Source organism: Anabrus simplex, chromosome 1 (genome assembly GCF_040414725.1).
Source record: "Anabrus simplex isolate iqAnaSimp1 chromosome 1, ASM4041472v1, whole genome shotgun sequence".
NCBI classification, from domain to species: Eukaryota; Metazoa; Arthropoda; class Insecta; order Orthoptera; family Tettigoniidae; genus Anabrus; species Anabrus simplex.
In genome coordinates, this window is record NC_090265.1 from 456,657,737 (window position 1) to 456,676,525 (window position 18,789).

The 18,789-nt window shown below is 38.4% G+C and overlaps 1 protein-coding gene across 5 annotated transcripts in view; it reads right to left on the minus strand.

Moving 5' to 3' along the window:
- Window positions 1-18,789, minus strand: part of LOC136856946 (uncharacterized) — a 317,012-nt gene that overhangs the window by 158,753 nt on the left and 139,470 nt on the right. For 4 of the 5 annotated variants that reach the window (XM_067135234.2, XM_067135233.2, XM_068225017.1 and 1 more), the window contains one exon: window positions 12,034-12,234. The exons of the other annotated variant lie outside the window; for it this stretch is intronic. In XM_067135234.2, coding sequence (XP_066991335.2) covers window positions 12,034-12,234 — 201 coding nt within the window. The remainder of the gene's footprint in view (window positions 1-12,033; window positions 12,235-18,789) is intronic. 5 annotated transcript variants of the gene reach the window in all.

An 18,789-nucleotide genomic window follows, 5' to 3' on the forward strand; every position in this document is an offset into this window, starting at 1 on the left:
CAACTCCTAAAGATGTCAAAGCTGACGCAAGGTTCGTTGGTATGGTTAATTACTTCCGTAAATTCATCCCCAATTTCGCTAAAAGAGCCGCCCCATTAAATGCCTTGTGGAGAAAAGATGCTAAATTTGAGTGGGGTGATGCCCAACTTGAAGCTTTCTATGATCTGAAAACTGCTTTATGTAACGATCCTGTGCTGGCGATGCCAGATATTTCTAAACGTTTCATTCTCCAAACCGATGCCTCATCTACAGGTATATCTTGTGTTCTCCTCCAGGAATTTGAAGATGGACGTCCTCCTATTTCTTATGCTTCCCGTAGTCTAAATCCTGCTGAACGCAACTTTTCTATATATGAACAGGAAGCCTTAGCTGTTGTTTTCTCTTTGGAGAAATTTAGAATTATCTTGAACGGCTACCTTTTGATCTTGAAACGGAAATCAGGTGTTTAGTGGGGTACTGGCCAAGCCAAGAAGAACAGGTCGTCTTGCGCGTTGGGCAGTACGCATCTCAGCTTCTCAATTTGAAGCTCGTCACATTCGTGAAACTCAAAATGTTGTTGCTGACTGTCTCAGTAGGATGTTCTACCCTGGCAGTTCTGATCCTCAATCAGAGCCTGCTGATCCCTCTCCTGAACAAGTTTCGGCCTTTGTTAATGTGGTTTTGACTAATTCCCTTGTCCTTTTCAAAGATATTTCTAAACATCAGGAAGACGATCTTGAACTGAAGGGTATTATTGACAGGATTAAGTCTGGTGAACATGTCAAACCATATGTCATCAAAAATGGTGTTCTGTGTTGTTCTGCTCGTGGTCGCAGAGACCCCAAAATTGTTATTCCGGCTAATTTAGTTCCTGTTCTTTTCAAATATTTGCATGAATCCCCTGTTGGCGGACACCTTGGTGTATTCAAAACCAGAGAGTAAATTCGTAAGCATTTCATTTGGAAATCTATGGATGGTGAAATCCGCACCATGATCAAATCTTGCAAAACCTGTAACATTAGTAAACCTGCTCCTAATACCCGCCTTGGTCTGTTGTCAACTGAGCAAGCTTCTCGCCCGATGGAGAGACTATTGATAGACTACATCGGACCATACCCGCGATCACGGACCGGCTATCGTTTCATACTTGTGTGTGTTGTTGCGTTCTCGCGTTTTACATGGCTGTTTCCTACTCGCATGGCTAATGCTAGTACTACTAGTTCTTGCTTAAAACTGATCTTTGCTTCATTTTGACCCTGTCAATTTTTGGTGAGTGATAATGCTAGAGCTTTTACATCTGTGCAGTTCCGTAATTTCTGTTTTGACCTATCCATTTCTCATGTAACTACCACACCTTATTATCCCAGGCCTAATTATGCGGAAAGAGTCAATCGAAATCTAAGATCTGCTCTTATTGCATACCATTCTTCTGACCAATCCAAGTGGGATTCTTCACTTAATTGGCTATCATTTGCTTTCAATACTGCTGTTCATGAAAGTCACAAGCAAACTCCTGCTTCATCGATGCTAGCGTTCACGCCTAATTCTCCACTTTCTAATCTGTGGTCCATTAACGATCTGCCTGATGTCGCTAATCCAGAAACGATCCTTGCTGCTTGGCACCGTGCGCGTTAAAATTTGAAGGTTTATTAGGCTAAAGTTCAACGCAACTATAATCACGGGCGAAGACCGCACAATCTATATGTAGGTACCCAGGTCTATGTAAAGACTCATCCCATTAGCAGTGCTGCGGACCATGTAATTAGTAAGTTATCCCCCAGATTTCGAGGTCCTTGCACGATTTTGAAATTTGTAACCCCTGTATCATTGTTGGTCAGTGATCCTGAAAGAAAGAGGATCAGTCGTGTGCATTTATCGCAAGTAAAAATTCCCTAGTTATGAGATAATACTTTAGAAACTATTTTTGTTTTGGGGTAGTTATAAGCATTTACTTGTAAGCAAATTCGAATTAATTGCTGCGCAGCATTTTTCGGGTTCTATAGTTAATAATTTAGTTACGTCACCTTAGTTGCAATGGGAATGGTCATTTACGATCGTGTTAGATATAATTTAGTATGTATTTTGGGTAGAATTAAGATCTTCATAACTAGGGGTTGTAGTGCAATTTTGGAATCAGGGTAAACTGCGGTAGAGTTTTTTGAGTTTGCTTTAACAGTTTCTAAATTTTATCTTGAGGTTATCTATAGTGCTTGCCTATAGGGGGGCTAAGGTATTCCCAAACCTGTAGGGGAACCTCCCAAATGAATGTCGTGGAGAACCGGTTGGGTGCCTCCAAGCTCTTGTCCACCAGGGTGGCTTTATCTTCTGAAATTCCGTGTCTGCTGCGGATGAATTTCTGTTACAGTGGCCGGAGGGGGATGCAATCCCCGTTTCTTCTGTCGTGCCTCGAGGAGAGGTGCGTTATGTCTTGGGCTCTGCCGTTCTTCACCGCAACCTAGTGACTAGATGTTCAGGTGACAACTGTTGTTCCTGTCTGACAACCAGACGTCCCTAGTCAAAAGGGGCACCGTCTGCATGGTAGTGACCATCATTCCATTCCAAAGATCCTAATGACTACATATTTACCGGACAGACACTGACGTGGCCATTGGTGGCACGTAATCACACCACATATCCTTGGACTTGTCAATCAACAGCGCAACCTTGTAACCAAAGTTTTTAATGACGACAGTCGTGCTAGACTGTGCTCAGTTATAAAGGATCCATGTAACGTGTTGGTGAACCCAGTTGGAACTGATATTATATGGAAGCTGAAGACATCAGCCGAGTCACATAATCAGCAAGAACTAGGGAGGTTACCGTGTTAATAAAGACTCAATACACATGCAGAAGACATTTATATTTTGTTTCCGTAATGTTTTTTATTTTCAGGGGTTATTAAAATTTAAAAAAAGAAAAATTCAGAGTTGTGTTTTTTGATGGACATGAAAGTGACAATTTAAACTTTTGAAAATGTATTAATATCCTTGTAGTGTTGTGTTTTTTGTGGACACGAAAGCGATTTGTTTTGAATTTTTTGCAGTGTTATACGCCTTTCTCTTTCAGTGAACATTAAGTGATTAGTTGTTTTTAAAAATTATGCAGAAGTTGGACTACGAAATAAACTGAATCAATTTTTTGGAGCTGTGCTCCAAGTTAAGGGGGGGAGTATGTAGTGATTATTTAAAATTGTAAGACTGGGGAATTTTATATCATGTATTTATTTATTGTTTTCTGTGGGTTTATGTTTTCTGTATGTGAATTTGGGATTTGTTTAATTTTGATAGGGCTTTAAGATGGTTTGGTTGTTGTGTAACATTAAAGTAAGATGTATTAGGAAACATACTCTAGCACACGCGCCAGATCGGCATGGGATATTTCCGGTTTCATCATATTGCATCAATTTCGACGTTTCTGGATGCTGCGCAATGTTCTTTATCAGCACTAATTACTGATCCCTAATTGAGTATAATAAAAATTGTAGCGATTGTTGGGTGAAGGAAAAAGAACGGTCGCTCAGTGGTTGTTTAACGATTTCCTAATTTCCGGAGAGAAGCGCTTCGCTAGTACCTAGCTCTTCCGAGGCGTCTTTGAATCGTGACCACTGAAGGGTGAAGTTGCCTTTAGCAGCTGACGGGTCTTCTTGGCCCCTCCAACAGGTAAGCACTTAGTTGTTTTTCATTTCATTCTGTAACTTCCAAATAAGTAAGGTTACAAGTAATAGTTTCTAATAATAATAATAATAATAATAATAATAATAATAATAATAATAATAATAATAATAATAATAATAATAATAATAATTGCTACCATTGTGCAATCACCTTGTTACACACCAACATTAATTAACGCAGACATGATAATACTATGTATGAAATTGAAACCATACGCACATTAAACACCGAAAACAATGAAGCGACTGGGAACCATATCCAGGCGGTGTAAGGTATTGGCAATGCTGAAGAAGTGAAGTCAATGATGATACAAATTAATGTACAATTTCCTTAACAAATTTAGATGAAAATTAAAACGTAAATAAATAACAAAATACACCATTAACATTTGAAAACAGAAATCCAGCAATAATTACAATTTACCCCTAGGGTAGTATTTAGTTATCTTATCTTATACCGGAACATCGCACACAATGTTCTACTGTTCGTGTCGACACTTTTAAAACCATGAAACTGTCGGAAAGAAAGAAAAGGAAGGTAACGTTACACTATTATGAAGATGTACATGTAAGAAAGATAACAACGTTAAAAATATATAAATCTTGGTGCAGAGCACCTTCAGTTGCTAGCCCCCTCAAAAACACTTCTGAGAAAGGGCGCCCTTTCTAAAAGCGGATACTCCAAGATGAAGCTGGATAAACGAGACAGCCCCAAGGTGAAATTTACATATTATTACATCGATAGGCGTTGAATATCTAATTTACAAAATCAACAAAAGAAATGGGAGCTGTCTCTTAACATTACTCTGATATGACTTCATTCAATTTATTTCGTATGGGGTTCAAATGAATGTTAGATCAGAAAATACTGTAAATAATCATTCCCCCAAAAGCGTTTAATGCACGAACTGAGGGCGTGTTTTACAGGCTTAGCTTACAGTGGACTCTCCAAAACGTAAAACTTTGAATAATAATTTTCAGTTTAAAGCCGTAGTGAAGCATGGGTATCTTGCTAATATATATAAAATAACTTGTCCTGACAGATTTATCGTCACCGAGCCAAAACTACTGGACATAAAGAAATGAAATTTTGGGGGTACATTCATAATACAATGTAGGTGCTCACTAAGGGAGTTTTTTTAGATATTCTGTTGCAAAGAGGGTACAAAGAGGGGTGAATTTTTAAAATGACTGTATCTATATCTCAAGAACTGAACAGTTTAAAGACGTGAAAATTGGAATGTTAAATCTCCTTTAAAAATAAAAAACACATACATTTTAGTTTTTGGAAAATCCTGTTAAGGGAGTGAAAATAAGTGAAAACGGGATTGAATACCTTTTACTTGGATACTTATATCTCAAAACGGACGATGTTACAGTCATAAGAATTGGCATTTGGAATCTCCTTTAAAAATAAAGAAACATGTAATTTTTTTCAAAAATCTACTTAAGGGGTGGTGAACGTGAGTGACAAAGGTGGTGATTAAAATAATAGAATATCTACAGTATATCTAAAAAACGTAACATGTTAAAGATGTGAATATTTGTATTGGAATCTTGTAAAAAAGTAAAGGAACAAGCATAATTTGTTTTCTGAAAATCCACTTCAGGGAAAGTGTTAGAAGGAGTAAATTTTTAAAATGAGCATATATACAGTATCCCAAAACTTAACACATTACAGAGGTGAAAATTGTTATTTTTAATCTCCATGAAAATGAATGAAGCATGTATTTTTTGTTTTCGGAAAAAGCACTGGGGGGAAGGACTGAAAAGGGGTTTGAATTCTTTTTATTAGGATACTGGTATATCAAGAACTGAAGATGTTACAGATGTGAAAATTGGTATTTGGAATCTCCTTTAAAATAAAGAAGTACATATGTTTTTTTTTCAGAAAACCCACTGGGGGGAGGGGGAAGTAAAAGAATTTAAATATTTGAATTATTTGTATGATATTTATGTCAAAAATGAAAGTTGTTGCAGATGTGAAAATTGCCAATTGGAATCTCCTTTAAAAGTAACTATATACGTATTCTATTCATTGAGGTATATTTTGGGCCTATGCCTTTGATTTTGGAAAATCCATTTAAGGTGGGGGAGTGAAAGAATTGAAAAATTAATTGAATTATTTGTATGACGATACTTATACCTAATAAAAACCAAGTTGTTACAGACGTGAAAATTGGTATCTTGAATCTCCTTTAAAAATAAACAAATATGCATTTTGGGGGGAAAATCAACTTGGGGTGAAAATGAGTTGAATTCATTTTATGGGGACACATATATCTCAAAAACTTAAGATGTTACTGTCATGATAAATGGTATTTGGAAGATCATTTATTAATAAAGAAACACTTTTTTTTTGAAAACTCACTTTGGGGGGGGGGATTGTAGTGTGGAAGGAAGTGAAAAAAAGTGAAATATTTTCATGGGGATACTTATTTCTCAAAAGCTGAAGATTACAGACATGAAAATTGGTACTTGGAATCTCCTTTAAACATAAAGAAACACGCCTTCTTTTTTGTGGGGTGGGGGAAATCTACTTAATGGGAGTGGGGTGAAAAATAAGTAGAATTTCTTCTATGAGGATACTTATATCTCAAAAACTGAAGATGTTAAAAACATAAAAATTTGTATTTGGAATCTTCTTTCAAAGTAAAGAAACATGTACTCCTTTGTTTTTGGAAATTCCACTTAAGGGGGGATGAATGAGTTAAAAATTTATTTGAATTTTTTGTATGAGGATACTTATATCTCAAAAACTGAAGATGTTACAAACATAAAAATTGGTATTTGGAATCCCCTTTAAAAATAAAGAAACAGGTCTTTTGTTTTCGAAAATTTCACATAAGAGGTGAAAAAATTGAATAATTAGCTGAATTATTTGCATGAGGATACTTATATCAATAAAAGCTGAAGATGTTACAGACGTTAAAAATTGGTATTTGGAGTCTCCTTTAAAAATAAACACGTACTTATTTGTTTTAGGAAAATCGACTTGTGGGGGTGGGGGTGGGAATAGGTAAGGAAGGAGTTGAATTCTGTTTAAGAGGATAATTGTATCTCAAAAATGGAAAATTTATAGATATGAAAGTTGGTATTTTTAATATCCTTTATGGCATCTATTGTTGAAACCTAGATGTTGCTGGTCTGGGTAGGCTACAGAGAAGGGGGAAAAAAGGAGCACTTGCTTGATGTTAAGCCCGTGCTCTTCACTAGATCCAAGTATCTACTCTTACATCTCAGCACCACTGAAAACAAATATATCATATATCAGCTTTATGAAAAGCTAGTAACTGTTCATTAATATCGTGTTCTAACTTCAGCTCAAGAGCCACCTAGTCTTTTTCTAAACCGTACTTCCTTGCTAGCAGAGTAACCTGGAAGGACAGGGTATGAAATGAGCACATCAGGGATACAGTCAGGTGGAACCGGTCAAAACAGAAGGCACAGGAATGCAGACTGGGAATGTTTGGACATGTGGAGAAGAGGAATGAAGAGTATGTTGAGGAAAGAGCAGAAGGTCTGGAGGTGAGGGGAAAGGAAAGAGAGGAAGACATAAACTATAGTGCAAAGGCAAGTTTGCTGAAGACCTGAGAGAAAAAGAATGGAGACAGGAAGATGCTCTGGACTGAAAGCTTGGAGTGGAAATGCCTACCCGGTATATTCATGGGATAATAATGGCCTTTTCCTTCCTACTCCTTTATAAATAAAAATTGAAACAGTCCAAGAATTGCTCACTCATGTTTCCTCTCAAAATGCCACCTTGAACTAATCATTATCCACCAAGCCTGTTAGTAAACCGGAGGAACTATTTACTGTCTTCAAAATTACATGCAGTGGCCATTTCTTCTGAATATTCCTGATACAACACTACTCTTCATACCTGACCTATCAGCACTGTAAAGTGCAAACTACTATTCCTCAACTCTCTCTCCCTCTCTTTCTGTCCTCACTGATTAAAACTTGATTTGATTTAAAAATATGTTTTACTTTATTTTGTAATAAATATTTGATTATACGTATGTTTATATCATTACGAAGCAAACAAAAGTAAGCTTAATCTATGGAGTTCCCATGCGATCTGATCTCAAATCCTACAGCAACACCAAGATGCTGGAATATTGTCCCACAGGAGTTCTTGTATATGACAGTAAATCTACTAACACGTAGATGGCGTATTGAGCACCTTCAAATACTACCAGACTGAGCTAGGATCAAATCCTCCAAACTTGGTCTCAGAAGCCAAAGCTCTACCATATAAGCCACTTGGCCTGGAAAATATGCAGTTCTATTTTGAACTTTACATTCATTTGCACAAAGACATGCATAACTATTGACAAACTTGTCATCATCAATCAATATACAGGTAAACTGATTTGTCTCATTGTATATTAAGTTGAACTCCTTGACAATTATTGATTTGATAATGTACCCAAAAGTTTACATTTTATACCAAGATAAACTCATGCTGTAGAAAGATCAATATCAAGAATTGAAGTATCATTCAGAAGGCTGGGTACCAAATTTTTCATTTTTGATATTGCAAGAGGGTCTAATATTTAGCTCTTAATATTATAAGCCTAATGGTAGTAATATTACTAACACACACTGTGTGCCTGAGTGCTGATGCTACTACTACTACTACTACTAGCACGAACTTTGAAGTTCAGCCACTCGAATGCTATTCACATCTTGTCAATTTCCTACCTATAGATGGTGTTACCATTTCATAGTGATTAGTGGTGCAGTCATAGCCATGTGCACTCAGCTAGACCTTACCTAATTGTGAGATATGTAATGTCCCGAAAACGTTTAGCGATAATTTGGGTCCATAGTGTTGAATCGGTAGACCTTGGTTATCTTCGAGATTCATATTGGCAACCTCGGACACAAAAAATATGAATCGATTATGCATCGCCATGAGACATCTGGTGGTATAATTGCAACACTTTAGATAATGTTCTTATTTACACAGCAGAGTCAAAATATAAGTTATGCTTGAACATGAGTGAGGATAATTAAAGTACATCAACAGAAACAAACTAGAACTCCTACACAGAAACAACGGTTTAGAAAATCCGGATCGATTGATCATACTTTCGATTCAATTCAGATTTCATTTCTATTCAGTTGGCAGTTTACCAGAACCGTTGTAGCTCACACCTTACTCCTCACCCCTGTAAAACAAAGTGTCGCTAAAACTTTCGCGGATAATACTCCTCGTGCACTCCAGTTAGACAAGCTCACATTTATGTGTATGTGTTCTAAAGATAGATTATAGGACTGCCGATTTAGAAACTGTAGTAAGTCAACAGATTCAGATTCAATTCAGAATCTGGCACACCACGACTGAATGCTAATAAAATTCTTCAGATTCTTCACCTCTACATTTCTTTAGTTGATTTTTTTGAAAGTAATGTATACTGAATGTTATCCAGGTGAAAAGTAACAGATAACCCTACAACAAACAGCTCTAAGCAGGATCTTAGAAACCTAAATCAGTGTATGCACAGTGGAAACCAGCGACAATAAATGAACTTAATTTACTTTTATAGTAGTGATTCACGTGTATTTAATTCATAAAGTTTTTATCAGGGAATACTGGAGAACAACACCAATTCTAAAAACTGACTACACAGAGTCCATTGGAATAATGACAGACTGATTTTTCGCTATTCCAACGTTGCACTTGAATGGAAACAAGAAGAAACAAAGAGACCGTCCAGACTATAATCCTCTGTTCAAAATCCGACCAAGAAACAAGAACTAGACTGTCTGAAAATAAGTTTTCTGAATTATTACTCACCGGATGAATTATTGACAATCGACGAAGCAGTATGTCCATTTTGGGGATATACTCTTTTGTATGTTATTGAGAGGAAAGCCACAGAAGTACAGAATCAAGATCTTTTAACTATGTGAAGCGAGGTGTGCAACATGGAAGTGTATTCTGGGGCCCATGTCACAGTAGAGGATTACAACACTTCCTTCAATGTTGTGGACAGACTGTGCGACCCAGTAAAAAATCAGGGGCACACAGTATATATGAACAGATGATTTTCAAGCCCCGCCATCTGCAGGAATATCATACTAAAGCAATTGGCACTGTGATGCCAAAGTTAGAGTATGCAAAAAAAATGGAATAAGGGTGAAACAATGTCATTGCAAAGAGAACACCTTCTAGCAATAAAGTGGTGAGATGTTTGAATCATGTATATGGTGAAAATGAAATGGCGTATGGCCTTTAGTTTCTGGAGTGTACAAGGACATGTTCGGCTTGCCAGGTGCAGGTCTTTCGATTTGACACCCGTAGGCGACCTCCGCGTCGTGATGATGAAATGATGATGAAGACGGTAAAGACTGCACATAATGAGGACATGATTGAAGTACCTGCAGCAAGAAGAAGCTACAAGAAATCCAAAAAATCAGCAAAATGCAAAATTGGTGTTGAAAAGTGCAACCAATTGGTGGCATATTATGCATTCTTGAGGAAGTCGATCAACTGGTGGAAAAAAATCTTCCATCTCTTTGATCTTGCTGTAGTAAATGCTTATTTACTGTACCATAAGACTTGTTCACAGAAACTCCCCCTTTCAAAATTTGGTGAATGTTTAGTGGAAGATTCGGTGAGTAGTGAAGAAAGACAAGCATAATTCAGGAAGGTTTGAAGGTAGAGATAATTTTCCACACAGAGTATCTGGAGTGGGCGAGAAGAAGGAAGGGCACATGAAGCGCATATGCGAGTTTTGCTACTACAAGTCCAAGCACAACCCTGATTATACTGTGAAGAAAATGACAACTGTATGTTGCTGTAAATGTGATGCAAGTCTTTGCATAGCAGAATGTTTACAGTGTTAACATACCAAAGCCAAGTTGGGAATAACAATGTATAATTCTATTGTTCAGTGACTGGAAACTATCCAACTTTATGAGTGAATTATAAATTGAAGTGTGTGAACCAGGATATAAAAATGTACCAGAATTGTAGCCTGAAATTCTTTCTGTTGCTTTTTTTTTTGCATTTATTTCATTTGCTAGGCATAGCCCAATAGCACATTTTTCCCGTTCTGCTTACATAGCAGGCATAGCACATGTCAATATGTACTATCTTTGCATTTGCTGGCAGGACCTAGTGTTTACAGTGCACTAAGTCTTCTGGTGTAGGCTAGAGCAATTTTGTTACTTTCATTGATCTGTCTCTGTCTTACCCTTGGCCTTGACAATATGAAAGTGACTGAGGTATGAGCGATGCTAGTAATGCCATTCCTTATGCAGCCAGTCCCTGCTATGAATGATGTGAAAATGTTTCTAAAAGGTCCATTGGTGCATGCATTTCAGTGGGCTTGGCAGACTGATATGTAATAGCAACTTCTGGCTCGGTGAGGAAAGCAACGGGAAACTACCTCACTCCTCATTTCCCTAGTATGCCTCTTCAGTGATGCCTAGGCCATCTATGACAGCTGATGGCGGAGCTGTTGAGGATCCGACCAGCCTTAGGGCTGATGACTGAAAGAAGAGAATGTACTATCCCTTATATAGGATAAGAGTACCAGAATAAAATTCCTATGCTCTCGTACTTTCGTACTCATACTTTCTTCTACAAATGAAGAACTTCTAAATCAGAATCCTCATTTCATTTGTGGCAATAAGAACAAAAACAGCAATAAGTGCAATGTGTTCAGTGACAAGAAAGTAAATGGAGGGAGGGAAGGAACTTTGTACTAATATAAAGCAAGTTCCTAGAACTCACAACCTAGGACTTAACCACGGAGAATGCTTTGAAATGTATTGTACCGGTAGAGTAAAAAAATACAATTGAATTGTAATGTATTGATTTCAGTAAAATGTGTAATATTCACATTGAATATGATCATCCTTGTAAATATGTATGTTCTTTTATTCACATGATTTAGATTTTAATAGTACAAAACAAACATTTTTGAGCAGATGGTTGTTTGGGGGGATAACAGAAAATATTTTTTTTTTTGCTAGGGGCTTTACGTCGCACCAAAACAGGTCTTATGGCGACGATGGGATAGGAAAGGCCTAGGAGTTGGGAGGAAGCGGCCGTGGCCTTAATTAAGGTACAGCCCCAGCATTTGCCTGGTGTTAAAATGGGAAACCACGGAAAACCATCTTCAGGGCTGCCGATAGTGGGATTTGAACCTACTATCTCCCGGATGCAAGCTCACAGCCGCGCGCCTCTACGCGCACGGCCAACTCGCCCGGTAACAGAAAATACTGTGATGAAATGTTAGAGATAAATTCTGATTTAGATGTGTTTCTTTGTAGTCAGCTGTGGAAATCACCTTCACTGAAGTCATAAGTTGTTGATAAAATTTCATCACTGAAAGTAAACCAATAACTTCTACTAAGTTTACCTCTTGTTCCAATTATTCCCTCATCTGGTCCTTCAGTAGTGAGTCGCTCTTCTTCCGGAGATGGAGCTGGATGAACACATGATGTACCACAACCATTGTTACAACACTTGAAGTCTCCAGCACAGTCTGCATCAGATAGACATTCTTCACTGCATTCACCTGATTCATTAACTTGTCTGGGGCAGTCTCCAGGCTTAACAACTGAAAATACAAAATAACGTGTTTTTTGTTCTAGGAAATACAATACAAAATTAGAAATGAATGTTGCAAATAAAATTCAGGTACGTTTTGACAATTTTAAATAAAATTTGACTAACATGATTAACATTTGTTGTCATTGTGGCTTTGGGAGTACATTGAACCCTCGTTAGTGCATTCCTCATTAAGATGTTTTCCCGCTTAGCTCGTCATAAATTTTAAGTCCCGATTCTCATCGTATCATATCTATATAGAAAATACCTCACTTATCATGTCACGAATTTTCGCTATTACCACTTAGTACGGTCACATTTTTCCTAGCCCTAAAAACGTTATTTGTCATCCCTTATGAAAGAAACATGATTTCAAGGGTAAGAGCTGTCGCCACAGTTGTGTGATTATGGGAAAAGGCATTGAATTTCTGAACACAGGATAAGTTGCACCTTTGGGGAGGAAGCCGTTAGCCTCAGGAATGTTCAGTTTTGCTTGCCGGTTAACAGCAAAATTGCTGAATAACAGAGTGAGTTTATTTGTGTTCATATTTTGCATTCCATTCAGAGGTTAGAAATTTAACTTGTGTTGAGTGGTTCAGTGAAGTGTAGTGAATATTTATCGTGTGATACGGTAGCTAGGATGAGGAAGATAATCGTGTGAAATTTACTAACGTGGTGCATATTTGTCTTGTGATAGCCCGATTATGGATATGGGAAAAGTCTGAAATTCCTTACTCATGAAGACAAAATTAAAATCTGTCAGAAAGTGGGCTGGTGTCTGCATCTAAAAGCGTGTAGAGGTCGGGATGTTGAACATGCACCTTTGAGTTTCGACTCGATCACTCAAGTTGGTCAAAGTTTTGTTTGATTCAAAATGGCATCCGAAGACATTCCTGCCAGTCGCACATGGTTGAGTGTAACCTCCAATTCATTGTAAAAGAGTGTGACCAGAGAATAATGTTTACTAACCTACTGCTCCGAAATAAAAGGCTTCTACTAACATGTGTTTTAGAAAGAGTGTGATCTGCAATAATACTTTGATGTTCTTACTGGCTCCCATGCGCATGTTTTCATATTTGTTGTTTGGTTTTTTCACAACTTTCACTGCGCTTGTTATTTTGTAAGCTCCGGTGGAAAAGGTTTTCGTATTTGTTCTCTCAAGTTTTCCACACCTTTTGATACTTTCCTCTTGTCTTTAGATATGGTAGATGTAGTTTACACTGTACCTACCCACGGATACAGAACGTAAAATGGCCTCAGATAGGAAAAAATGTGTATTTAGTGGTTCCATATCTCTGCTGAATCTATATTCAGTAGTACGTTTTCTCGCTTAACACATTCCTTTTTGTTCTCTCCTGCAGAAACGTCTTAACGAGGTTTTACTGTATTTCATCATCAGACCCATGAACGGGGATGAAGAAAATTCTAAAAAATATGGATTAATGTACAGACCATAAGAATGTGTTCATGTTTCAATTCTAACACCAAGAATGAGTGTGTGGTGGTGGCGATTTTTGTTCTAAGAGGAAGTACAACTAGGCAACCACCAACCCCAGAATCAGAATGTTTAATTAGTGTAAACATAGATAAAATAAATGTACCGAAAGTTCTTCTATCATTATTGTTTAAAATTTGTTTAGAAATTATGATAGGAAATTATTTTTTCAACTGTGATAAACAAATTCTGAAGTCTTATTTCTTATGCAGTAATCTGTATATTTACGTAATTTTGAGAACACTATAAAATCAATGGCTTACCATGCCTGCAGACTGCCCTTGCTTCAGTTTCACCTGTCCTTGGATTTCGGAAGATTATACTGCTTTCCTGAAAATAATAATTCCTGCCGCCCGCCTTTTAATACCTGAAATGCACCCATACACTCTTAAAAGAGGACCTTCAACCCCTTGATGGGACCGAGGATGTTCATTGATGATTGCAAAGCGTAAGCAAGCTTCTAACCACTACCGACACTAACCTACTTGCAATAATTATGTGTTGTACCAACAGACGAATGCTAAAGTGAAACAATACTTGAAACAATGAAAACGTCAAGTCTGGAGGAGTCTTAATAAAGATATCCCTCTAAGTACAATATGGTCGCAAATCAAAGGCCTCCGGAAAAATAGCCAAGCTACATCTTCTCCGTCCTACATTGCAGAGCTGGGAGAACAGTTTGTTGACATTATTGCACCTCCGTTCATGCCTCAACCCATAGGTGCAATGGATAACATCTGCGACGATTACAATCACTTCCTCACATGACCATTTACATTGTATGAGTTTCAGCGGCCTCTTAAAAACTGTAACAATACTGCTCCGGAAAAGGACAATATACGATACTCCATACTTAGTAAATTGCCTCTCTCGGCCCAAATTCTCCTTGTCCAGATTTTTAATTACATATGGACACCTGGCCCAATACCGGAAGACTGGACTACTCAAATAGTGGTACCCATGTTAAAGCCCGGTAAGGATCCTCAAAATGCAACATCTTACAAACCAATAGTTTAAAACACTAGAACGAATGGTTAAAAACAGATTTGAGTGGTTTCTGGAACACTACAGGTTACTGCCTATGGAGTCTGAAGAGGACGTGGAACCAGCATACTCGCCACTGACATCGAGTGTACTTTCCAAACTCGGTGTTACCAGGCCGCACTTTGCTTGGACATTGGTTCTGGTTACGACAATGTGGACGTATCTCTGCTGCTGTGCAAGTTAGCAGCATTGAACCTTCCTAGAACTCTTATCTTCGGGATTGCGACTTTGATTAAAGATCGCACCATGTACGTTCGGAACGGCCCTACTTTTATTGGACTGCATACAGTCTCTACAGGCCTCCCAAAGGGCAGTGTATTAAGTCCCTTCCTGTATGCTATCTTCACCTCTGGCTTGGACGCAATATATACTCCTGCCATCCGTGTCTTACAATACCATGATGACGTCTGCATTTATACATCTTCAATCAATTTGACAATTACTCTTCAGCGTCTGCACACAGCGTCACAATGTTTTCAAGAAGGGACTACACAGAATGGACTTGCACTTTCTCTTTCAAAATCATCAGCAACTATATTCACCAAAAAGAAACTGGGCCTTCAGAGTCCTACAATTCAACTAGAACCATATTCTTTTTCTCTAAAGTCTACTGTCCGCCTCTTGGAGATCCATTTGGATAGCAAACTAACATGAAATGTACATATTGCTTACATCCAGACACGGGTACTGCGTGCACTGAACGTCCTTCGTTTCTTAACCCGCACTTGGTGGGGCGCTGATCCCGCCTCATTGCTAATTCTTTACCGCTCCTTGATACGGACCATTATTGACTATGACAGTATTCGTACAGTAACCTTCCGAGGTATGTTCTGGAGAAACTTGAATGTCCTGCAATTTCGTGCTCTCAGAGTATGTCTTGGTGCTATGTCATCAACGCCTACAAATGCTCTACAGGTCGAAGCTCATGAATTACCCCTGAATTTGAGAAGGAAACTACTGGCAACAAAATTTCTCCTTCAAGGTTCTACTCTGGAGGATCATCCATTATTGAACAGGTTACACCTTCTGTATAACCAGTATGGAGAACATCATGGAAAACAAACAATAAATTCCGTGGAATCCAGTTTTACCCAATCAACCAAATTCTATTTTGATCTCCTCTCCTAGAATATTCTGTATACCCTTGACATTGAAGTCTCACACAATTCCAGCATTTCAGTTTAACTACGCCTGCTCGATATCTCCAGCTCCCACATATTATGTCCCGAGGTACCTACCAGAAAAACCTGCTCCAAATAAATACGTTATTGATTTTATTGAATCTGCCTGGTCAGAATACATCCACATTTATACTGACGGTGAAAAGTTTACAGATTCAGTTAGTTTTGAATATTTTTGCGTGCAAACACAGGAACATGTTTTTTTTATTCCCGTTCAAGCACCTATCTACACTGCTGAACTTGTCGCCATCCGGGAGACACTGTATTACTCACAGTCAAGAAATGTTCATAAGATACTTATCACTTCCGATTCTCATAGTGCAATTAGGAAATAGGGACATCCTCGAGGAAACATACGAATACACTCCTACATCTATGAAATAGTAGAATTATCGTGTCATGTAATCGCGTGGAAAATGTGTGTCATTTTTTGGGGGGTGAAAAGGCACTCAGGACTTCCATATAATGATCTGGTTGATAGTCTGGCCAAACAAGGTACACACACTGGCTTGTTTCTTTCATTACGCCTCACTTGTACTAACTTGTATGTAACTAGCATAAGGAAAACATATGTTGAACGGGCAGCTCTGCGGAACAGGACTACTCAACACAAAGGACGATACTATGTCTGCATTCAGTCAGCTATCCCACACAAACCATGATATCAAGACGTCAGATGGGCCAGAGGCCAAGCAACTACCATTATTCGGATGAGATTTAACCATGCTTCAATGCCCGCTCACCTCAATAGGATTGGAGTCCTCCAATCAGCACAATGTCCATGTAGCGCAAGAAACATGGGAGATGTGAACCACATCATCTTCGAGTGCAGTAGAACTGTATCCTTTCGCGGAGAATTGTTCGCTACTCTTGTGTACCTTCGGGTTACTTTACCCACACACATTCAGCTATTACTGGCAAATGGACGCTTACGTGTGCACAGTGCAATTGCAACATACTTGACAAAAACTGGTATAAACTGAAGAAACAAGTGTCTTTATTTCAAGTGTGCTTTGATTTCTTTTTGGCTCTGTTCTAGGTCCTTTCTGTTATTTTATGTCTTTTAACTTGTTGTCCCTCTTTTTCTTTCTGTTTTCTGTAACATTGATATTATTGTATATTATTGATAACCAAATGACCCACGGACGAAGCTCGTAATTTAAAAAATCCACAAATTGTTAAAAGATGAGTTATAGACATACAGTATATGGATATTACTATTATATATTTATTATCCCGCATTATATAAATGCCAACGGCCGTAGCCGTGTTGAAACACCAGATCCCGTGAGATCTCCGAAGTTAAGAGACATTGGGCGTGGTCAAGATTTGGATGGGTTGGCACGCGCTGTTGGAGGGGGTAAGGCAATGGAGAAGCAGAAAGGAACTGGCCACCCTCCGTACGCAAACTCCGGCTCAGGCACACCTCTGCGGAGGTTCGGACCTGCCTTTGGGCAGAATACACCTTTACCTTACTTTAATATATGAATAACTTTTATCCACTTTTACTCGCCCACTGTACAAAGGAAAGATTTTGGAATGTCTCTGAATAGCAATCTTGCAGTGGTCCGGTCACGCGGTGTAGGGGGCAACGTGTCCGCCTGTCACCCCGCGGCCTCGGGTTCGATTTCCGGCCGGGTAGGGTTTTTTAATTGTAAATGATTAATATCCCTGGCCTGGGGACTGGGAGTTTGTGTCCTCCTTAACGTTCCTTTCCTCACAGTCAACACTTTGCACTTCCGCCATTTACATAATACACGCAGGTTCCTCACATATGGTCCAAGGAGGGGCAAAAGATCTTCATAGATCGACGCCCCGAACAAAAAGCATAAAATAAAATAAAATCTTGCAGTGCGAGAGGGAGCTAAGACACGCAGTAACATTACCTCAGCTAGTGGTAGCCCAACACACACACGTTTGCTGTCATATGTTTTACTGTTCACATCATGGCAGACTGTGAAATGTAGCTTAGAGTCGGTATGACTTAAACCCTAGACACTATTAGTAAACCTTAAACCGAGCTCGATATCTGCAGTCGCTTAAGTGTGGCCAGTGAGATAGTGGGTTCGAACCCCACTGTCGGCAGCCCTGAAGATGATTTTCCGTGGTTTCCCGTTTTCACACCAAGCAAGTGCTGAGACTGTACCTTAATTAAGGCCACGGGCACTTCCTTCCCATTTATAGCCCTTTCCTGTCCCATCGTCGCCATAAGACCTATCTGTGTCGGTGCGACGTAAAACGACTTGCAAAAAAATGAGTAAACCTTAAATGTAACAAGAAATTCGACTGTTGTAAAAGTAAGGGATTTTTAACATTTTATTTTTCAGATTTGGTTATTTGTAGTTGAGATTTTTCAGTTTAATAATGGATATTAGAAGACGATTTTAATGTTCCTATATTTTTTTACTATAAATAATGGCTTATGAACAAAAGTGTGGCTGTTAATATGTTCAGTTTCATGCAATAGACAAACGCAAAACTCAAAATATCTCAGTTCCATGCCTGTGTGGGTTATCCCCCTCTCGCAGTCTAGTACTCAATTATAAAATCGGTCCAGTAGTTTACGATTTACCCGTTACATACAAACAAACTCCTATCTCTCTTTATATATCGGCTCTTTATATATAGGCTCAGTAAGGGATTGAATTAGGCCAAAAGTACTTCTGCAAAGCAATGAGATGGCTACGTGACCGTTCCACATTGGAAACTAAATCAAACATCCCTACTCTTTCATCAGTCATCGTTACTTCCAAAAATTAACAATTGCTAAAAATGTTGAAAATGTTAGGTTAATAAATAAAACGATGGCGGAATTATAGCGCATTTTTCTATGCAAATTAAGTTG